Consider the following 24,029-nt stretch of genomic DNA (forward strand, 5'->3'; position numbering starts at 1 on the left):
TAGTTTGTTGACATGCTTTATTTAATCAAGTCAAATATCTTTGACAATATTATTGAATATCGTTTTTGGCTACCACACAGCTGACTCACAGCAACCTGTTTTTACACCCTGAATATGAAAACTCTCTCAAAGTCAGCAAATCTGCCGAACTCTGCTTTGAGTGTCACATAATGACAGTTTGAAAAACAGTTTTCCATCTTTTTGGTTTGGTGCACAACTAGGCAAAAAAAAAATTGATATGCGGGCCGGATCAAAATCTGCGAGGGGCCCGATTTGGCCCCCGGGCCTTGAGTTTGACACGTGTGCCCTAGGGGGACACGTACCCCCTGCAGTCCTCCAAAGTACCCCTAGGGGGACACGTACCTCCTGCAGTCCTCCAAAGTACCCCTAGGGGTACACGTACCCCCTGCAGTCCTCCAAAGTACCCCAAGGGGTACAAGCACCCTCATTTGAGAAACACTGGTATAGACTCCACCACTGAGAACACTTCATAATACTGACAGGGGATTTCACATGGCAACAAGAGCACTAAAGATGGAGTGTATTGTGTGGGCGGAGTCAGTGGGAATAAGTCCGGCCTCCTGTCTGTGAGCTGCAGGATAAAAACCTTTCTGCTGGGTGGTTTATCTGACAGTCTCAGCTCCAGGCTACACACACACATACACACACACACACACACACACACCTTCATTCTCATCTTGAATCATCCTTAAAACAGCGAGAGTTTTCAGCATGTGGGCTGCAGAGAGTCTGCCCGAGGTCTTCCCCAACAGCCCGGAGAAAAACACCACCGGAGCAACGGACTGGACCGAGGTGAGAAACCTTGGATCACTTACTGCTATTACTTAGAAAAAAATACTGCTTCTTATTATTAAGTACAAGTACAGAGGTATTATCAACCAATAGGAATGCAGTGTTTTCCCTCGCTTTGTGGAAGACTTATAGGTGCTTGTATTTGGCGCTGGGTTTTAGGTGCCCGTTCCTTAAGAAAATGTCACGTTTCTAAATTTAAAAAAAATGCAATTTCCCTTCTGTTTGTGGAGTTTTGTCTCTTTGTGGGGTTATTGTATCACTTTGTAGTCATCTTTTTGGTCATTTGTGTTTCCTTTGGGGTTGTTTTGGGTCTCTGTGGTCACTTTGTGTCTCTTTTTCACTTAATTTTGGACCGTTATTGTCTCCATATCTGTGTCTTAAACCGTTGGAAAAGCTAGAGCAGATAATAAATACATAACACTCAAAAAGCTTAAAGATAAAACTTAAAACTAAAGAAGTCCAACTACAATCATTAGTAATTGGGAATTGTATTTTGTCTTAAAGAATGTGTCTAAAACAATTGTGTGTGTGTGTGTGTGTGTGTGTGTGTGTGTTTGTTACCTGCACTTTGTGTGTGTGTTACTGTGTGTGTGTGTGTGTGTGTGTGTGTGTGTGTGTGTGTGTGTGTGTGTGTTTGTTACCTGCACTCTGTGTTAGTGTGTGTGTGTGTGTGTGTGTGTTACTGTGTGTGTGTTACTGTGTGTGTGTGTGTATGTGTGTGTGTGTGTGTGTGTGTGTGTTTGTTACCTGCACTCTGTGTGTGTGTGTGTGTGTGTGTGTGTGTTTGTTACCTGCACTCTGTGTGTGTGTTACTGTGTGTGTGTGTGTGTGTGTGTGTGTGTGTGTGTGTTTGTTACCTGCACTCTGTGTTAGTGTGTGTGTGTGTGTGTGTGCGGCACATAAACAGACACCGACACAGACAGCCAGGTCGCCTCTTTGATGAAACATACTGGGGAGAAACTGAAGCTAGTTGAAAGTATCGGTCTCATTACATACCAACGTTTGGTATCAATATTATCGATATTTGGATCGAGCCGCCCACCACTACTTTGCAATCAGCTGGAAAATGCATCATCACAAAGCTGAAAACAGGGCTGATAGGAAACATTTTACTGCAACATACAGACTGTTTGTTGACAGTATTTTCATTGTGTGTTTTAGTACTTTTACTGCAGTAAAGTATAGCTGGTACAGCTGTTTGAAGGGGAAGTTTCTATTTCAGCTGCATTTCTCAGGAGGAAGTTGAGATTTTCCAGTTGTAAAGCGTCCCTGTGTTTTAGGAGGATGCATTATTTGCGGTGATTTTTGAGGAAACATAAGAAGGAAATATATTGGTATGTTATGAGGAAGGAAGGGAAACCCCATTATGTCCCCCCCAGTGACCTGACCTGCTGTCTGTTAAAGGACCTGAAGTCTTAGTTTCAACTATTTCTTTTTTATTAGAAATTAAATACAAAAAGGCAAATATATAGTTTTGTGTTTAAACAAAGGATCAGTAATTGTCTAAAACAGTTGCTCAGTGTGTGTGTGTGTGTGTGTGTGTGTGTGTGTGTGTGTGTGTGTGTGTGTTACCTGCTCCACAGTGTGTGTGTGTGTCACTCTCTCCGTGTGCCTGATCGCATGTTGTGTTTATTTCGGTAGTAGTAGCTGGCTGCACTGTGGTCTTCCTGTATGTGATTACCGGTCTGGCTCGACACATGCGCTCACGTATCGCGCAAGAAATAGAGGAGACGCCGAAACGATCGCTGCAGCGTGCGGGCCCACGCGCCCGCTACGCACCCACTATGCACCGGCTATGCGCCCGGTGTGGCCGGACAGATTGGATAACATGGGCAGCGAGATAAAAATAGCTGCGCTATGCTGCTATACGCGACGCTTGTAAACGTGTTCGGTGTGTTCCAGCTGGAAGAAGACATAGAGACGTCTGAAGTCAAACAAGTCAAATCTAAAGTAAATTACGCCCCCATTCTTTTTATCTCAACCAGTTGTAATCTTTACACATTCATGTGACAATAAAGGTGACGAAAAGGCGACAACAAAGCCGATAACAAAGAAAGGCGACGAAAAGGTGACGAAAAGGCAACAAAAAGCCTTGTTTATATCCATTTTCAAATGGATTTAAAGCCCTGGATATAAAATGTATGAGGTGGAAGAAGTACTCAGAGCGTTGACTCTCTCAGAAAAGTATCAGCATCAAAATATATCAAAGTAAAAGTCCTCATTCTGCAGAATAATATACTGTATATATTATATTAAGGGCCGAGTTAAAATGATCGATTGTCCAATTAAAATCGATCTTTGTTTGAGTGATCTGATATCAAATTATAAAATCCAGAAATGGATCTTTTAATAGCTGCCTTTTCACCATGGATGTAGAAGTAAAAAGTACTTTAAACTAACTTATTTGGGGGACCTATTTCTCCTGGTGAATATTCGTGGCAGCAGAGATTTGTTGCCAGGCAGACATGTCCTTAACCCTCTTGTTGTCTTCCCCGTCGACCAACAAGCAACTTTTGTTTTTCTGTCAAAATGTAAAAAAAATTCCAACGTTTTGGTCACTTTTGTCACTTTTTTCAAAGTTTCTGTTAATATTTTTCTGCGCTTTTTGGACTTTTTTTTAAGCTTTTGTCACTTTTCCTGACATTTTTGAAGAGTATCCCGATGTTTTTGTGACTTTTTTCCAAGTTTTTTGTCACTTTGTTTCTGTGCTTTTTTGACATTTTTTTTCCTTACGTTTTTCAACGTTTTATTACCAATTTTTCGTTACATGCTATAAAATTAAATAAAACACCCAAATTCAATGAAAGTAGTGAACTGATCATTTATTTTACTTGTGAAGAGCGTTGTACGGGACCATCCACGTTATTTCTTTTTTGACAATTTGGTTGAAAAAAACTAATTTCTGATATAGAAACTTTTTGAAGATGGGTCAAATTTGACCCGAGGACAGGAGAGTTAAAACTTAATGTTCAAATCAGCTGCAGATGTCTGAAAGTGAAAGTGTTAAAAATAGAGAAGACGGCGAGACACAAAAACCCAAAAGAGAAGCGATTCAAACCAGCTTCAGTTTTCATGTTAACGTTACCGCATTAAATGTCACACTTTAAACTTCTAAACTGATGAAGTCTGAGCCTTTAGATCTCAGAAACATGCTGATAACTATTTATGTTTATTTATTAAGTTATCTATAAAGTGCTGGTTTCTATTTTGCACTGGTCACTAATGTAGTTTTTTTTATTAGCTTGATTTGTAAACGTCCTACTTGGACCTCTGCGGTTACATACTTTATTGTACTTTGATTCCCAGACTTTTTTATTCACTCTTTTCAAGTACATTTCTTTTCACTTCCTTTTACTTTGAAACTTCCTCAGTGCGATAATCGTACTTTAAAGTGCCCATATTATGAAAAAATCACTTTTTCTGGGATTTGGGGTGTTATGTTGTGGCTCTGGTGCTTCCACATACATACAAACTTTGAAAAAAATCCATCCATGCTGTTTAGAGTGAGATACGGTTTCTGAATGTGTCCTGCCTTCAGTCTCTGGGTGAGCTGGTCAAAATCTGCACGGCTTGTGATGTCACAAGCCAAACGAGCTGGCTAACCGCAACCATTAGCTTGTAGCGTTAGCATGCTAACGCTAGCATGCTAACGCTAGCATGCTACCTCATTCTCAATAGCAAAGCACTGCTACAACACACACAATTTCACCATAATCTACAAAAGAACTACTTCCATGTGCGCCCTCATTTAGAAGTCTCCCAGCTAATCCTGCCTTGTAACTGACCCAACTGATCGCATGTTGTGTTTATTTCGGTAGTAGTATCCGGCTGCACTGTGGTCTTCCTGTATGTGATTACCTGTCTGGCTCGACACATGCGCTCACGTATCGCGCAAGAAATAGAGGAGACGCCGAAACGATCGCTGCAGCGTGCGGGCCGTTGTAGAAACAGTCTTTCTTTTACTGTCTATGGAGCTAGCTAGCTGACATGATCTACATCTGAGCTACTGAGCATGTGCGAGTGCAATCAAAGATAGTACAGAAGAAGAAGAAGAAGAAAAGAGGTCTCACTCTGTAGCTAAAACAGAGACCAGCTGAAAAGAGGATCTGCAGCAGTGAGAGAGAGCGGTGCAGTACAACAAAAAGATGGTGTTTTTTGAAAATTAAACCATGTAAACCTATTCTGGTACAACCTTAAAATACAATTATGAACCTGAAAATGAGCATAATATGGCTGCTTTAAAGTGACGTTAGTGTGAACTAAAAGTGATGTGTTAAACTAACCTGAAAAACGCCAACATAGGTTGTTTGTTTAGGCATCTATCAGTTCCTACTGGTACCTAAATAAAGGGTATGGAAGCAGAATATGAGGGCGTGCCCTGACAGTACCTAGGTAAGGACTACTAGCCAGTCAGAAGCAGAGTATGAGGGCGTGCCCTGACAGTAGCTAGGTAAGGACTACTAGCCAGTCAGAAGCAGAGTATGAGGGCGTGCCCTGACAGTACCTGGGTAAGGACTACTAGCCAGTCAGAAGCAGAGTATGAGGGCGTGCCCTGACGTACTGGGTAAGGACTAGCCGCAAAGCAGTATGAGGGCGTGCCCTGACAGTACCTAGGTAAGGACTACTAGCCAGTCAGAAGCCGAGTATGAGGGCATGCCATGCTAGCAGCTAGGCGAGCATTACAATGTGTGTTCGACAGTGACCACGTTTGTCTCTGAAGTAAAGGCTGGACTACAATAGAGCTGTTTGGAGCAGTTTGTGAACAGTGTTTTCTGTTGGAGATGGTAAGTCCCTTTGGGGTGGACTTTGGGCTTTTCACTTTGTAAACCTATAACATGCACAACAAGGCACTATGAGCACTTTAAGCAAAAGTCTATAAGTATCATCAGGAAAATGTAGTTAAAGTATTAAAAGTAAAGAAGAATCCTCCCATTGTAGAAAGTGTAAAGGATCCAAACAGTTGTGTGTTTAATGGTCTGATCATGTCAGCTGGACTTGTACGTCGTTATATTGTTATATATATTGTATATTGTTTACTTAAGAATAAAACATCAGATGTTATAAACTACCTGTGTTTTATGAGCAGAAATCTTAATGTGTAAAGTAACTAGTAACTAAAGCTGTAACAGATGAATGTAGTGGAGTAAAAAGTACAATATTTCTCTCTGAAATGTAGCGGAGTAGAAGTAGAAAGTGGCATGAAAAGAAAAGACTCAATTAAAGTACAAGTACCTCAACATGTGGACTTAAGTACAGTACTGGAGTAAATAGTAAGTACTTAGTTACATTACACCCCTGAACATACCACATTCTTATACTTATACGCCTTTTATTCTCTGTTTTATGTGTTCATGTTGATGTAATTCACTGTAATTTACCTCCGCATCTGAAACGTGCTGTTATAATGGAACTCACCTTGTCTGCAGGTGTATGAAGTCATCAGGTGGATCCAGCTCGTCATGGCTGTGCTCAGGTCAGTTCCTGGTTCTTACTGGTTTCTGCAAAAAGTTGGATTCGTTACCGACACACAGTTCTGTGGTTCTGCAGCGCCGTACGGTTACCTTTTGAAATGATTTATGAGAAAAGATTGTTCACTTAATGGAGTTTTTTAAAAAAAATAACAAAGTTGAAATATTTTAGAAAAAAGTTCCAAAATTGTAGAAAAAATTTGGAATATTTTGGGGAAAATTTTCGAAAAAACGTTTGAAATTTTTGAGAAATATTTTAGAAAAAGTTGGAATATTTTGAGAAATAAGTTGCAATATTTTAGGAAACAAGTCAAATTTTTTAAGAAAGAATTAAGAATTTTTTTAATTTATAATATATTTTAATTTGGAGCGTTTTTCAGAGAAGGATAGTCTCATCTAAATGTACAGTTGTGACCTTCTATCATGAACTATAACTGAGTCCAGAGGGGTTAGTTTAGGTTGACATTCTTACTTTGTTTCAGATGTTATTTAATGTCCCTTCAGCACATTACTGTACGCTTCAGTTTCTGCTTCATGCACTCTGCAATTAAATGGAGAGGCGGACGGTGAAAGGTCAAAGGTCACCACACTCGGACAATCAGAGACGGAGAAGTTCACGTCAGCGTGAAATAATCTGATTAGAGAGCGTGTTTCATGGAGGGACATTTTGAGAAGCTGCAAAGCACTTGTTATCAAATATCATAGACAGATGGACAAATGGACCAACAGATCGTGTTGCTCTGGACGGAAACCAGTGAAGGATATTAGAAGCTCTTCTCCGGTGATGGCTGAGCGTTACTGAGCAGCCTCCAACTGAGCTTGATGACGTAGATGTGACGTGAGCAACCTGTCTGAAAGTTGGAAGTCTTCTGGTAGCTGTGCCAAGAGAAATCTCAATCATTCCCAATCTAGCAGAGACGGAGAGCGTAGGTATATGTAAGGAGATAACATAGGCACAGGCTAATTACTGCTAACTAAAATGCTAGTTAACAGTAGTAATTAATAGTGCTGTCAGTTAAACGCGTTATTAACGGAGTTAACGCAAACCCATTTTAACGGCGTCAATTTTTTTATCGCGAGATTAAGGTCCTTTTTGGCCTAGCAAACTTTGTAGTTTTTTTCACATGCTGTTGCAACAACTAGTAACGTTAGAAAAACTACAACACCACACCGGATCTAGCTAGACCGGAAACTAAACAACAGGCACGCTGCACACACTTGTTTGGGCCAAAGAGTAGTAGGCTACCGTTATGTTTTGAGTGGATGGCGAGTGCGAGACGCCGAAATGGATGCCAATAAGATTCTGAATGGAAAGTTTACTTTTAAAAAGTTGTCGAGGGGGACAGTAGTTTCACGCATACACAGCCTGTACAACACGGAGAAAGCAGCCCAACTGGAACTGCTGCAAAGTGCTGCAAACGCTGTCTCATTAACCGGTGATCACTATAAGGGACATACAGGACATACTGCTCCGCCTTTCACGTTTTCGCTGTCACATGATAAACTCACAGGTGCTGCTAATGCTGCTAATGGGTATCGTAGCTTCCCGGCCCCGGCAAGGTTGAAGAAGGAAACATGGAGGATCACACGTATTCAAAATCCAAATTTCAGGAACAGGAGTCTTCTTCTTCGCCCAGAAAAAGAAAAAGGATATTAAAAAGGGCAGGAGACTGGCTTTTTGGAGCGTAAAGGCTACTGTAGCTGTAACTGCTAATTTCCACCAACTGCGGAACGGCTCCGGAACGGTGGCGGAGTCAATAGGTTTCCATTAAAGTCAATGTGTGTATTTTTACTGACTTGTCGGATGCCGGAAAGCTCCGCAGAAATTCAGCACAGGGCAGATAGCACGGGACAGGAAGTTGAGCATAGAAACAAAATAAAACATCCGGTAAATTTTCAAAATAAAATACACCGTGCTCACGGCGGATCATATTTCCCTGCACTACACCTTGAAAACGTCATAATGGATGGAAACAAACTGTTGCTGGTTTTGTGGTTCTGTTTATAGAAACTACATCCTGTTATATCGCGCGATCATACGTGAATTCGCGAGATCTCGTGGGTCCTCGTGACTTCAGCTGTCAGTCATGGCTGCAGCCGTTGCGCAACAAATCTGGACCTGGTGGGTATTGAAGGATCCACAGAAGTTCTGCAGTTGGTGGAAATGAGGAGTAATACGTACTTTGAACTGCGTGGCGCGAGAGAGTTGATTGCGATATATGATCTCAACGCTAGATGGGAGAAATTCCCACACATTGGACCATTAAGCTTTTCCCATGTTTTGTCACTTTTTTCTGTGCTTTTTTGACATTTGTTTCCTACGTTTTTCACTGTTCTATTATAATTTTTTCTTTACACGCTATAAAATTGAATAAAACACCCAAATTCAATGAAAGTAGTGAACTGATTATTTATTTAACTTGTGAAGAGCGTTGTAGGGAACCATCCTCGTTATTTTGTTTCAAAATTTGGTTGAAAGAAAACCACATTTCTGATATAGAAACTTTTTGAAAATGGGTCAGATGTGACCCGAGGACAAAAGACCTCAATCCTCATTGAACTGAATCTGTGATTCTGTCTGCAGTGTTCTGGGTTCAGGCTCCATCATCGTCTGTGTGACGATGCAGAGACTCGGCCGGACGCCGGAGGTCAGTTCCTTATTTTATTCTTTTGTTTTACACATTTTCTGCTCGCTGCAGCTGCAGTTTGCACTGCCTTAAAAGAATAAAACCTTTTTATTTCTACGTGTGTGTTTGTGTTTGCAGCTGCAGCCGCTGCTCCTGCTCAGCGCGTCTGACCTGCTGCTCGCTGTCTGCTGGCTCATCGGAGTGGTGCTCTTCTCTCAACGCTGCACACACTGTTACCACCTGCACACTGTGGAGCAGGTAACACACACACACACACACACACACACACTGAGCAACTGTTTTAGTTAATTACTGAGCCTTTGTTTAAACACAAAACTATATATTTGCCTTTTTATATAGTATATTTATATATATTTATATATATATATATATATATATATATATAGAAATAGTTGAAACCAAGACTTCAGGTCCTTTAAGAGGCAGCAGGTCAGTGCAGGTCAGATTGAGCTTTCTAATTTTTTTGGGGGGGGAAACCTTTGTGCTTTTTCACTGAAGTTTGGAGACTTTATGGGGTTTCCTTCCTTATAACAAACAAATATATTTCCTCCCTATGTTTCCTCAAAAATCACCCAAAATAAGGAACTCTCATATGAATCTTGCCGTGCATCCTCCTAAAACACAGGCCACAAAATCTCAACTTCCTCCCTCCTGATGGGATGGATACTTTAGTTTTAGTTTCTCTCCAGTATGCAATGCTGCGGTTTCATCAGAGAGGCGATCTGGCTGTCTGTGTCGGTGTCAGTGCTGTGGTGTCAGGCACATTTTGCTCCTCCCCCCCCGTGATTTGATGTTGTACCGTCACATGACTCAGCGGCGCCGGGCAAACAAGCAGCCAGGCCCGGCAGCCAGCAGCAACACCACACACACACACACACGCACAAACACACACACACACACACACACAGATTCACATTTCAAAGAGGGCCGCAGCGTGAGTGAACGTGTCTCAGGCTCAAGTCTGCATGTCGCTCTTATCGTAGCCTTGTTAATTCTCCTTTATACTGATCTATATGCTTTTGACCTAAACTGACTCTTATTAAGTTAGGCATCAACTAATTCATTCTAAACAGCTACGAGACACACACACACACACACACACACACACGCAGGACAGAGACGGAGCAGAAGAATGGCAGAGAGGAAGAGGAGCTCTGTGTGGCTACATTTTCAGGCCAAAAATGAAACAACGCCAAGCTGTATAATTTGTAAAACGGCTGTATAAGACACAGTGTTAACACAACATACTGTATTTATACAAGCATATGAAAATTCTGTCCTAGGTTTTAACTTATTGATAATCCAAAGGAGAATTCACAAAAACACTTAAAGGTCATGAAAATTCATTCAGATTTAGCAATTTGATGATGCATCCACCTTGATTAATAAAAAGTATTGGTACCGGTGATACTGGCCCTGTATTTAATTGGTATCGGATCAATACCAAATTTTGCAGTATGGCACACCACTATCACAGAGGCTTTTTAAAGACTTTACTTAGCTTTAACTCTTCTGTTGTTCTCGGGTCAAATTTGACCCATTTTCCAAAAGTTTTGTTCTTCACAAGTAAAATAAATGATCAGTTCACTACTTTCATTGAATTTGGGTGTTTTATTATTATTTTACTCCCCTTTAGGAGACAGGAAGTGAGGACTGTGTCATTCCATTGGCGCTGCTTGAAACTAAATCTTTAGTATAAAGGATCTTTGGCAACACTGAACATTTGTAGGGTTGTCAGGTCAGTCAGAATCAGGTAATGTTAGACAGGTCACAGTCCGGGTCTATGGTCGGACCAAAGTTTGGGGGCCCCCTAGTGGCGGCGGGGCCCTAAGCAGCCGCTTAGTTTGCTTATAGAGAGGGCCGGCTCTGGACGTCACATGCTGTTTTGCGGGCAAATTGGTATATCGAATAGATTTGAGACATTTTATGGTGTTTCCATAGCCTGGTCCTACCAGATTCTGGTACATTTCATTTGTACAGGGAGTCTGGCCACTCTCCATTGACAAGTGTTAACTTCCTTGAAGGCGGGTACTCTGTTGAAGTTTAAAACTATTGGATCTGCCCAGAGCCACTCTGGATCTGGCCATAACCAATCGCTAACGTTTGGTCGTGGTGTCGGCTTAGCATCGCTGGCGTTAGCCTTAGCCAACTCCTTCACCACTAACTGAGCGAGCTGGAAAATCAAACTTTTCCTGAACCCCATGGGGAGGAGGGCCACAACATCATGGCCACCAACACAACTCAGCAAAGATTGTTCTTGCTCAGGCATTAACTTCTGGATATTCGGCAGCGTTGCCACAACGGACCAAATGGCTTTGCTCGCATCTTTCTCCGCTGCCATTACAGAACTACAACTCAAACTAGCGCACATCCTCAACGTCATCGTTCTCAGCCACTCCCTCTGTTCACTGATTGGACCGGTAAAGATTTGGCCGGAGAAAACCCAAGAATATACTGCAAACCGTACGCATGTAGGAGGGCGGAGCCAGGCTAGTGTTTCCATTCATTTTCGCACTGAATCACACAACATTCAAGCAAACATTTGCGTACAAAGTTTGCTAGCCAAAATGGATAACGCCCTCTACGTACAAATGATTCATATTGCACAAGTTATAATAACCGTTTACCAATTAAGAGAAAATCTGAAGAGATGAGATGGAACGCACGAACTTTGTGTTGATATTTAAGAAATTTAGTTGTATTTTACTATTTCCACGAGGCATTCAATATTACTTGCGTGTGGATGGAAACATGGGCCGTGAACAGCTCTACTGTTTAAAGAGATCCTGTCCTGGTATTTTGGCCCATTTGTCCCAGATGACCCGGTGCAGAACAGACCCTGAACTGGGTCAGTCTGGGACGAATTAGAGCAGCAGAAGTAGGACGGACATCAGACTGAAAGTAAAGAGATAAAGAGCACAAAACATTCCTGACCTACATGTATTGTTCGGACGCACCAAGCCTCGGCTCAGCTGCTGGATGTTTACTGGTCAGAGAGCGTGAGTGTGACACAAACAAGCTCTGTATGAACAGGCTGTTCTCACCAACCATTCATACGAAAAGTACTTTAATTTGTATGTATTCTAAGTATTTATTACTGTCAGCCCCACATTGACTGCTGCTGTATAAGAGAGCTGTGGTCGACGCATTCTCATGAATGGCTTCGAAGTATATAGTACCAAAATTTATGCGCAACAATTCGTATGATATCCTACAAACACCTGTTTCCTGGGTGAAAGTCTTGTGTTTTCTCCTTAACGTCTTCCGGGACAACGGGTGTTCATGTCTCGTGTAAACCGAAGCATTGAGAGCTTTGTTATCTGCACACTTATAACGTTCACAATTCTTCGGTTAACATTTAGGGACCCTCATTATGCAACCGTTGAAGTGTGGTGATATTTTGAGCCTTTTTAGTGGTATAAATAGCGATTTGTTTTTACTTTCCCTGTGCCTCGAATACTAGCGTTATAAGCTAATCAGCGGTCTGCGCTAGCTTGTTTCAAGCTACAGACACATTCGATTAGCATGAAATCATGTCCCAGAGAGCGACAGAGTGCGTACAGATCTATTATTAACCCCTAAGTTTGTTTTGCGCCGGAATTGTACTTTAAGGAGAAAACACAAGACTTTCACCCAGGAAACAGGTGTTCATGTCCCGGCTCACAGTCACCTTTTAAGGGCTAGATTTAACCGTAAAGACCACTTAAACGTTACTGTCACGTAACTGGCCGGCCATCGCCTAATTCCGTAGTTTATCATACAAATTGGTGTCCATACATTTTCACACGATATCACACGGACCATATTGTGAGAATGGGTTCATATGAGAAGTGATTATGATTCGATGAAACTACAAACTGTGTTTCTGTTCTGTCAGATTCTGTACATGGCGTCCTTCCTCTACACCCTGAACTACATGTGGAACCTCTACACGGGAATCCGAGAGAAGTTCTACAGCTGCATGAACGGATATGTGCAGGTACATGAAACCACCACACGCCACTACTTACATCTAATGGTCCCACAGCCAAATGTTCCCACATTTCTAAGAATTTGTTTTTCACTGAAAATTAGGCCCTATGTTCCCACAGCCCTATGTTTCCACAGCCTTAAGATTTTTCTTAAAATTAGGCCCTATGTTAGGGTTACATTCCATCTGTAGTCCATTGCTACTTGATAATAGGTTGGATGTAAAGGGGATAAAATCTGATACAAATTTATGAAAAAGGAAATGTGGGAACATAGGGCCTAATTTTGGAAAAAAATCGTAGAAATGTGGGAACATAGGGCTGTGGGAACATAGGCACGCTCCCTATGAAACCACCACACGCCACTACTTACTGTACCTCACCAACAAAGCCCAAGGGTAGAATGTAACTAAATACATTTACTCAAGTACTGCACTTAACCCTCCTGTTATCTTCAGGTCAAATTTGACCCGTTTTTAAAAGTTTCTATGTTAGAAATTTAGGTTTCTTTCAACCAAATTATCAACAAAATAACGTGGAAGTTCCCTACAATGCTCTTCACAAGTAAAATAAATGATCAGTTTACTACTGTGATTGAATTTGGTTGTGTTATTCAGTTTTACAGCATTTGAAAAAAAACAATTGCTTCAAAACGTCGAGACAAAAACGCTTAAAAAAGAGCGTAGAAAAAAGCGACAGAAAAATAAAAAGTTAAATGGTTAAGTACAATTTCAAGGTACATTGACATTACATGTTTGGATTTGGTGTGTGTGTGTGTGTGTGCGTGCATGCATGCGTGTGTGTGTTACCTCCATGCTGTGTGTGTGTGTGTGTGTGTGTGTATGTGTGTTACCTGCTCCACTGTGTGTGTGTGTGTTACCTGCTCCACTGTGTGTGTATCTGTGTGTGTGTGTGTGTGTCTGTGCGTGTATGTGTGTGTGTGTGTGTGTGTGTGTGTGTGCGTGTATGTGTGTGCGTGTATGTGTGTGCGTGTTTGTGTGTGCGTGTGTTTGTGTGTGCGTGTGTGTGTGTGTGTGTGTGTGTGTGTGTGTGTGTGTGTGTGTGTGTGTGTGTGTGTGTGTGTGTGTGTGTGCGTGTTTGTGTGTGCGTGTGTTTGTGTGTGCGTGTGTGTGTGTGTGTGTGTGTGTGTGTGTGTGTGCGTGTGTTTGTGTGTGTGTGTGTGTGTGCATTTGCGTGTGCGTGTGCGTGTGTGCGTGTGTGCGTGCGTGTGTGTGTGTGTGTGTGTGTGTGTGTGTGAGAGAGACAGAAAGGTGTGTTGGGTGACCATACAGATGTTTTTTATGTTGATTGTTTGAGCAGACGATGCAAGAACATTTTCTGTGTGAACAGACAATAACGTTTTATCTTCTCTCTCTCTTACTTCTAACTAATCTCAGTTTTCTGTGAATTTAAATTGCAATCGTCATTACCCATGTTGTTGTCCAGTTTTCCAACAGAGTGAGCACTGCTGGCAAAACCACCGCGCTGCTCTCAGGGTGAGTAAAAGTAAGGGTTAATGGCCGACGAGGTGTCCATTGTAAGGTATTAATGGACGACGGCGAGGCGTGAACCGGCCTCCGCCGAAGTTCATTAATACCTGACAATGGACACCTCGAAGGGGATTAATCCGCTTATACTATGGTCACTTGCCAAATAACATATTTTTAAAACATTAGTTCATATTTTAATTAGTTTTACAATCGAAATCTAAAGTTTTTACAAACAATAACTCTGTTTCCCTGGTTGTGCCTGACGGTTTGACTAATACCTGGAACAATCATTCCCATCCTATATGGTTCTTATGCAATGCAAATGTTCCCTCCTCCAGGAAATAGGAAGGACCTTAGATCCGACTTGCCTCACTTAGCAACGGGAGATATTTATAGTCCGCTCAGCTCGTAGAACCCTTCAGCTCAGCTACGAGCCAGAAAGCTAACGCTATGCTAGCAAGATCCAAAGTCAATCACATTATGTACAGTTGGCAGTAAAAAATAACCTGACAGTATGTTGAACAACACATTGTCCCCAAAACAATATAACGACTTTTACGAATAATTTGATTAACGTTACTGTCGGCCGCAGCCTGAAGTAGCGACCTGAACAGTGAACGGAGACAACGTTCTTCGCTATGAAACAAACTCAGTTCAGAGGGGCAGTATAACTTACTTCCTGTAGCTTGTGTGTCAGCGTCATCCTGTGGTGTTCAGAGGACGAGGCACTGAAGCACCTCACAGTGTTGGAAATAACATTCACATTTCCTTTTTGATTTAATGTAGCACATTCATTTAGAACAATAAACAGTCAGTTTCACCAGAACTCCTTTAGTAGGTGTCCTACATCACTTTCTTATGGACACCCTGCAGCCAATCAGAATTGAGTATTCACCCAGACCATGGTATAAACTGTTTTAATGCACGGCAACATTTAACACACATGGGAATATTTAAAATGTGTCTGACCTCCTCCGTTGTGTTTGCAGTCTGATTCCTGTGTTGCTGATGACGCCCGTGTTTATACAAGGAAACATCAGCCAATGTCAGGCCAACTTCAGCGAGCCCTACAGGTGACAGGAGAGAACCTTTAAATGTTCAGACTACCATCGCATGAGTGAAAGTTTAAGGTTTTGTTTTGATGATAAAAATGTGTGTGATGTTTGCATTTTTTGACCCTCGCTGTGCACCGTACCTCGCCAGGTGTCTGCTGATGCACACCGGAGAGCTGTACCTTGCCCCGCAGCACCAGCAGCCAATCAGAGCCTGCGGCGTGCTGCACACCTACGGTATCGCCGTCTTCCTCGCCACCTTCCTCTTCACGCTGTTTAGCATCATAGTGAGTAACGACGCGTGATGTGAAAGGACGTGATGTGACATTACATGACATGAAAGAACATGTTCATGGTAAATGAATGGTTCATTTAATCGCTAATCAATTAAACGTCATAAAGTAGGGGGAAATGCAAAAAGTCGTCTTAAACACACGAGGATATCGGCCATTTGTTCTTACCCTCTAATACGACAGAAGACACAGGAGTGTTTTCCGTTCTCATACTTCAACTTGAAAAATATCCATTTTAAAGTACATTCAGAACAGATCAAGATCAAGATTAAGATTCTCTTTATTGTCCCACAAGGTGGGACATTTGTCTTGGGCACTTAAAGAAACACGCCAACTCATTGGGACTTTGTCTTATTCACCGTATCCCCCAGAGTTAGATAAGTCCATACATACCCTTCTCATCGTAACTCTGTCTGATGTCCCCACCGCTAGCCTAGCTTAGCACAGATCCTGGAGGTAACCGGCTCCATCTAGCCTACTGCTCCCAATAAGTGACAAAATAATGCCAATGTTTTCCTATTTACATGTTGTGATTTGTAGAGTCACAGCGTGTACAAATAACAAGGTCACATGAGACACAGCCATCTTCCAACCGTATACATACTGGGAACTATATTCTCAGAAGGCAAAGCACAAATAAGCAATATATATATATATATATATATATATTTTTTTTTCCCTTCATGTCTATCCAAGGTGTAGTCGGAAGAGATGTGTTTTTAGCCTTCGGCAGAAGATGCGTAGGCTTTCGGCTGTCCTGATGTCAATAGGGAGCTCATTCCACCATTTAGGAGCCAGGACAGTGAACAGTCGGGATTTCGTTGAGTGATTAGTTGTCCCTCGCTGTGAGGGGGCAGCAAGCAGGTTGGCTGATGCAAGCGGAGTGGGCGGGTTGGAGTATATGGTTTGACCATGTCCTGGATGTATGCTGGGGCTGATCCATTCGTGGCCCTGTATGCAAGTACTAATGTCTTGAAGCGGATGTGGGCATCAAACATTTGAATCGATTGACAGTAGTTGCCAATTAAAGTATGAATGCATCTGCTTGGTAAAACAAATAACTGACCTCACTATTAAGTCACGTTGTCCTCGGGTCAAATTTGACCTGTTCTCAAAACTTCCATATCAGAAATATGGGTACAATTGCAAGTACTCGATTACTACTTTCATTGAATTGTGGGTATTTAATTTTATAGCATTTGAAAAAATTGAAATGGTTTCAAAACCTGACAAAACTTTGACATCCACACGTCTGTGATTCTCCACCAACATACGTTCATCTAATATTAGTCAAAATCATTCATCATTTCATAATTAGGTATAATCTCCTATAAATGAGATTTATTGACCATAAATTACAAAAATATGTGTAAAACTATTGGTAATAAGTTGGCGTTAGAGAAAAATAGTATCGAAAACATGGAAAAAAAGTGACAAAAACATCAGAAAATGTGTCAAAAAAAAAAAAAAAAAAAATAAAAATATATATATATATATATATATATATATATTTATATATAAAAACGGTCAAAAAAGTGTTAATTTTGACCCAAGGACAACATGAAGTTTAAATAAACCTCCTCTCCTGCTGCAGGGGCTCGTGGTTAAAGCCCGTCAGATTTACAGGCGAGTCGTGACGTCGACCGGTTACCTGGGCAACGAGCAGCAGGCCTCCTTCCGTGTGATGGACCGGAGGATGCTCCTGTACCCGCTGGTTTTCATCCTCTGTTGGGGTTCAGGTCTGTTTCTACCTCCATATTCAAATCCCCGTGGTTACTGGAGACAGCAGGTGTTTCTGATTGGTTGTTATGAATGATGGAAGCGCAAGGTTTAAATCTGTTTACTATGTTTTTGTTTCCTCAGCGGTGGCTCTGGCATTTATGCGGGTGGCGACGCCTTCCGCAGGTCACGGCAAGGCAGGGGTCGTCCTCTACATATTTCAGGTCAGTCCATGGGGGTAAGCCAGCATCCGGAAAGCGTACCTCCTATGGGGAGATTGTGAAGCCAACAAGCCATCACCTTCTGTTATCATCGCATTGACTGCCATTCATTTTGACGTCACTTTGACAGCGAATAACTTTACATCTGAAGAGTTTAAAGACTCTTTTTGTCCATTGTTTATTTCTAAAGAAACACGACAATGTATAAAAGGCTCCATTACCTTGTACCTCACGTTATGGCTCCGTAACAGCCATTTTTGTAAAAATAGGCTAACGATTGTGTCATAACTACGCAACTTACTGTCGCACAGTAGAGAAATTACTGTATAGTACAGGAGAAGCTCGCAGGCAATCGGGGGGGGGGGGACGTGGAGGCATACAGTCAAGGGAGAAGCCCATAGAGAGTCCATGAACGCATCGGAACAAAATATTAGAGGCAGGCAGATTACTATACTTTTTTTTCAGTTGGGCTAATAACTGGTTTGATTTGCATTGAGAGATGATTTTATGTAAAGTACCCCATGCCAATCTCTAGGTATGGTGAAGGGTATGTGATGATGTGGGGCTATTTTAATTCCAAAGGCCAAGGGAACTTTATCAGGATGCATAGTATCCGGGATCCATGAAATAACTGGCCTTTCAAAATAAAAGTCTGCCTGCCTCTATGGGAATTTAACATAGTGTACTTACTTATGCCCCCTGTATTTTAAGGAAGAACATGTATTTATTTACGATACATTATTCATTCACAAAGAAAATTGGTGTCCTTAAAGGTTGGATTTTTCCTATTTTTTTTAATTAAGGCATTAAGATCAATTTCCAAAAAATGTTATTCCTCTTTTTATTCAACTTTAGCATGGGTTCATAAACTTATGAGCACAACTGTACGTGACATATTTAAACACCCCTTTCAAGGACCGAAGTTGATATTTGTAACTTAAATGTTTGTGTATATTTCAGTGCTGAAATAAAACTTTTTTGTGATTTTAAGAGTTTGAAAGAACACGTATAAAACATGCAAAGCATCTAGATTAAACCTTTAAGTGTGCAGAAACAGAAAGCCGTGTATGTTTCACTGACTGTTCTTTGTCCTTTAGGCTTTAACCTCGGCCTCTCAGGGTTTCCTCAACTGTCTGGTCTATGGATGGACCTGTGCACGTCTCCGGCAAGCCGGCAGGAGGGTTTTATCTCGAGACATGGACACTCAGACTCCTCTGCTGAGATCCCAGAAGATCATACGCTACCAAGCACTCCGCGCCTTCTGAAAGAGACAGACGAGGAGTGGCACGCTGAAACTGAAAGTGAAACTGAGCAGGTGCTTGTACTGTCATCTGCAGCCAAAGACTCGAGAGGAAAAGTCTCAACTTTCATGTTCCGTGAGCGGGGGAAACCCCGCTGCTGAGTGTCTGCAGAGGACGAACACTGCCACTTCTGATCCTGAACCGCAGAGGCGAGAAAGAGAGAAGCAGAAGCAGCCAGGGGGGAGTTTACGCTGAGAGCAACAGCGACAACGAAAACAGGATTTGAAAGAGACGTTACTGCATTGACTCTGAACTGACATAACCTCACATGTGGTTGGTTTTAATGCTATTATCTGGGTCAAATCTGTCTGTAAGTGTACATGTGAAATAGTATTATGTTACCAATGAGTGTCAACAGGATGGCAACTTTTTTATGAGTCTGGAAATCATTATAGGAGGTTTAAAAATGTAAACCTGTCGACTAATTTTTACTTCTTTTGTCTGTAAATCAACAGAACAAAAACCTATTAAAATATGAGAAGTTTTAGGCTGTAAACAAACATATTCAGTCATTTTTTACAGTTCACATGTACCAGAGAAAGAAGATTGAAAGCCCCTTTAAACTTTTCATATCCACATTAAGATGAAAAGTGCTTTGAATATGTGAATATATGTGCCAAAACAGTCCGGTTTGAGACCAATATTTTAGCCTTATTCTGCTTGACCAACAAAAACCTCTCTAAAGTCAATAATGCAGCATTTCATTGTTATTTTAACAGAGCATTAGTAAAATGCTCCTAGGCTCGTGCACAGCGCGCAAACACTATGCTTGTTACACACACAGGGACGCACAGCAGCACACACACATGCAGAAGAGAACAAATAAAAATATTATGGTGTAAATCCTCCATCATAATAGCAATGCTCCAAGGTCCAAACACGCCTAGCTTTTAAAGGGAATGGGAGATGATCTCTGATTGGTTTATTGCATGTTACGCCCAAAACACACCTCTGATTAATGAAGACACTAAGTAAAACCCTTTAGAACCATGCACCCAGCGCATGGACCCTTTTTTCCGCCGTCAAACTAGCAAAAGTGGATTTGGACACGCCCTAAACGCACCTGTGCCAGGGGCTTCAGGTCGTGAGCTTATACCATTAAAATAGAGACCATAGAGTCACTGGGCCAGCCAAAACACTTATTTATGCACTTCAATATCCAATGGAAAATAATCTTAAAATGAAAAACCACAATGTGGTGTCAACGTGAAACACATCGTGTTCAAGCCGGAGAGCAAAAATTTGCTTTGCGGCGAAGACAAAATACTACCCAGGAAACGCTCAAAATTAAAACTTTTTTCAACGTTTTGGCCGTCTTTTTTGACACTTTTTGTCGCTTTACCCCGATGTTTTTGAAGCTTTTTGATATTTTTGAAGAATTGTTTTGACATTTTTGTCACATTTCCTGATGTTTTTGAAGCTTTTTTTGACATTTGTTACATTTCCCGATGTTTTTGTCACTTTTCAACGTTTTTGAAGTTTTTATTTAACTTTATTTTATCAATTATTTCCTTCAAATGCTATAAAATTTAACAAAACACCCACATTCAATGAAATTTGTGAACTGATCATTTATTTTACTTGTGAAGAGCGTTGTATGGAACCATCCACGTTATTTTTTTTTGACAATATGGTTGAAAAAAAAATACTTTGTTTTACCCAGGAAATGCTCGTTTGTTCCTCTGGAGTGTTTTAAACCAAGCCACCATCTTTTCCCTAAACCTAATGAGTCGTTTTGGTGTCTAAACTTAACCGTCGGCACCGCATGACACTCACTTTTTCTGTCTAAACTCCACTACCACGGCCTTTGACAGGACCATCATCTGGTGGTGTCTGTAGCCGGCTCACAGTCACCTATCGGCGGCTAAACACCTGCTGCTGGTAGCCGGCTCACAGTCACCTATTGGCGGCTAAACACCTGCCGCTGGTAGCCGGCATCCCAGAGCTCTGGAGCAGCTAAATTCAACCAGCAACTGCTGCTGGGATTTTATCCCTCTATGCTGCTGACTAACCGTGCAGAAACTTAGCGAGGCGTCACACCACAGAACAGCACTCCATTCAGAGAGAAGCCGCCTGACGCAGGAGCCTGACCTCGCTCATTATGGGATGTGATCCCCCCCCACCTCCACCTCCGCCTCCCTCATGCCACGGGCATTCGGCCAGAATCTGCAGAAGAACAATGAGTTCCTCGTCAGTCAGACCTCAAATTACCTGAATTACTGAAGTTCATAATTTCACTGCAGTTGAACAAACTACTTCAAAGAGACTAAAAACCTAAAAACAACTTCAAAGAGAAACTAATCGACTACAAAGACACAGAAAATTATGTCACATGTTCTGTTTGGTCTCTCTGCAGTTGCGTCAGCTGATATAACCCCAAAGACTGAAAGCAGAGTCAAACTAAAGAGTTACTAAACCTAAAACGTTACACAGACAAAATCTTGAACATTTCCATTTGATGGTGAAGGTTAAAAAACACAAAGACCAGAGAGATTGAATAAGTAAATTAGCATAAACATCTAAGATACAGAAACTGTGGAGAAACATGTTTTTTTTTAATTTTTTTATCCTAAAAATTCAAAGAGGGACATTTAACCCTTGTGTTGTCTTACTGTCGACCACGCAACTTTCAACGTTTTGGCCATCTTTTTTGAGACTTTGTCGCTTTACCCTGATTTTGACCCTTTTTTTGGACATTTTTGTCACATTTCCCCATGTTTTTGTCACTTTTCAATGTTTTTGAAGCTTTTTTTTAACCTTATTTTATCAATTATTTTCTTCAAATGCTATAAAATTTAACAAAACACCCATATTCAATGAAAGTAGTGAACTGATTATTTATTTTACTTGTGAAGAGCGTTGTATGGAACCATCTACGTTATTTATTTTTGACAATATAGTTGAAAAACAAAAACAAATTTCTGATATAGAAACTTTTTGAAAACGGGTCAAATTTGACCCGAGGACAACAGGAGGGTTAAGAAAAAAGAAGAGGAAACTATTTCACATATTGGATCTGTTCTGGGCGCAAACACGCCGAGGAAACTGAAATTAAATTGACTTTTCTGTACATGACCCAGAGAGTAAATAAGGATTCACTTAACCCTCATGTTGTACTCGGGTTAAATTTGACCCGTTTACAAAGTTTTATTTTACATCAGATATATGGGACGTCGAAAAAAATATGAGACAAAATGTTCAAAAACTACGGAAGACAACTTCAAAAACGGAGGAAAAAAATGACCAAAACATCTGAAAAAGTGCCAAAACACTGTAAAAGAACGAAAAACGTTGAAAAAAAGTGCCAAAAATGTCTTAAAAACTGACTAAAACGTTGGAAAAAAAGTGCCAAAAAACGCTGTAAAAGAATAAAACAATTTGAAAAAAGTGCCAAAAATGCTGTAAACGAGACAAAAACATTGAAAAAAGTGCCAAGAATGTCTTAAAAACGGACAAAACGTTGAAAAAAGTGCTAAAAATGCTGTAAAAGAGTAAAATTTGTTGAAAAAAGTGCCAAAAATGTCTTAAAAACTGACAAGAACTTAGAAAAAAGTGCCAAAAATGCTGTAAAAGAGTCAAAAACGTTGAAAAAAGTGCCAAAAATGCTGTAAAAGAGTCAGAAATGTTGAAAGAAGTGCCAAAAATGTCTTAAAAACTGATAAAAACATTGAAAAAAGTTCCAAAAACACTTTAAAAGAATCAAAAATGTTGAAAAAATTGCCAAAAATGCTGTAAACAAGACAAAGACGTTGAAAAATGTGCCAAAAATGCTGTAAAAGTGTCAGAAACATCTTAAAAACTGACAAAAACATTGAAAACAGTTCCAAAAATGCTTTAAAAGTGTCAAAAACGTTGAAAAAAGTGCCAAAATGTCTCATAAACTGACTAAAACTTTGAAAAAAGCAACCAAAACATTGAAAAGGGACAACAACAGTGGGTTTTTTTCATGGTTGAAAGAAAGACAACACATGGGTTAAAGAAACACTGAGTTCTGCTCAGTTACATAACTTGTGTGTGCGAATGCGTAATCCTTACATAACGTGCTGCACGCTCTGCACTGAAACACCCCAGTGTGCGGTGACGTAATCTCTGCGAGCGTGTCATCACAACTGATTACACACCTACAGCCTCCATCTGTTCTTGTGCACAAACACTCCTGATCGGAGGTGAATGATGCTCGACGTCACAGCAGAAACTACAGAGAACAAACAGGACGAAGAACAAACAACAAGCAGTTCACTCGGCCAACACATAGACAGTATATAATGGACCAACAGATCCTGTGTCTCTGGACGGAGACCAGTGAAGGACATTAGAAGCTCTTTTCCGGTGATGGCTGAGCGTTGCTGAGCAGCCTCCAACTGAGCTTGAAGACGTAGATGTGACGTGAGCAACCTGTCTGAAAGTTGGAAGTCTTCTGGTAGCTGTGCCAAGAGAAATCTCAATCATTCCCAATCTAGCAGAGACGGAGAGCGTAGGTATATGTAAGGAGATAACATAGACACAGGCTAATTATTGATCACTAAAATGATAGTTAACATTAGTAATTACACTTAAACAGCTAATGTAAGTCCAAACTGCCTGAGAGCTTCTCCTGTACTATACGGTAATTCCTCTACTATGTGACAATAAGTCGCATGGTTATGACCCAATCGTTAGCCTATTTTTATAAAAGAGCCTTTTATACATTGCCGTGTTTCTTTAGAAATAAACAATGGACAAATAGAGTCTTTAAACGCTTCAGATGTAAAGTTATTCGATGTCAAAGTGACGTCAAATTGAATGGCAGTCAATGGGAGGCTAACGGGAGGTGATGGCTTGTTAGCATCAAAATGGCGCCATAGGAGGTTCGCGTTGTGAGGAGAAGCTTACCCCCTTGGGCCAACATCCTGCACATATTATCAGTCAGAGACGGAAAAGCAGAACAGATCTTATTATTGGGTGATAAATCATCAGATCTTCAGATGGTCAGATGCAGCAGGAAACAAAGTTTCTGCATTAGGGACTAAAAACCTCAGGAAGGAAGAAGCTTAACATCACTGTGCAAAGGGTGGGA

The 24,029-nt window shown here is 41.0% G+C and overlaps 1 protein-coding gene across 1 annotated transcript; it reads left to right on the forward strand.

Annotated features, from left to right (window-relative positions):
* Positions 1-485: 485 nt before the first annotated feature.
* Positions 486-19,597, forward strand: tmem116 (transmembrane protein 116). The gene is made up of 11 exons (XM_031301450.2): positions 486-813; positions 6,240-6,286; positions 8,866-8,929; positions 9,047-9,166; positions 12,807-12,908; positions 14,344-14,393; positions 15,377-15,460; positions 15,591-15,726; positions 17,327-17,471; positions 17,596-17,675; positions 18,770-19,597. Exons 1-11 carry the CDS (start codon positions 733-735, stop codon positions 18,935-18,937), a joined length of 1,077 nt encoding a protein of 358 aa, XP_031157310.1. The 5' UTR covers positions 486-732; the 3' UTR covers positions 18,938-19,597.
* Positions 19,598-24,029: the final 4,432 nt, after the last annotated feature.

The sequence above is a fragment of the Sander lucioperca genome, chromosome 10, assembly GCF_008315115.2.
Source record: "Sander lucioperca isolate FBNREF2018 chromosome 10, SLUC_FBN_1.2, whole genome shotgun sequence".
Lineage (NCBI taxonomy): Eukaryota > Metazoa > Chordata > Actinopteri > Perciformes > Percidae > Sander > Sander lucioperca.

Bases quoted from the DNA above. Each gene is read 5' to 3' on its own strand.
- tmem116 (XM_031301450.2), top strand. From the start codon at position 733: ATGTGGGCTGCAGAGAGTCTGCCCGAGGTCTTCCCCAACAGCCCGGAG. The intron at 8,930-9,046 runs GTCAGTTCCTTA...TTGTGTTTGCAG, and splicing joins GACTCGGCCGGACGCCGGAG to CTGCAGCCGCTGCTCCTGCT. The intron at 12,909-14,343 runs GTACATGAAACC...GTTGTTGTCCAG, and splicing joins GCATGAACGGATATGTGCAG to TTTTCCAACAGAGTGAGCAC.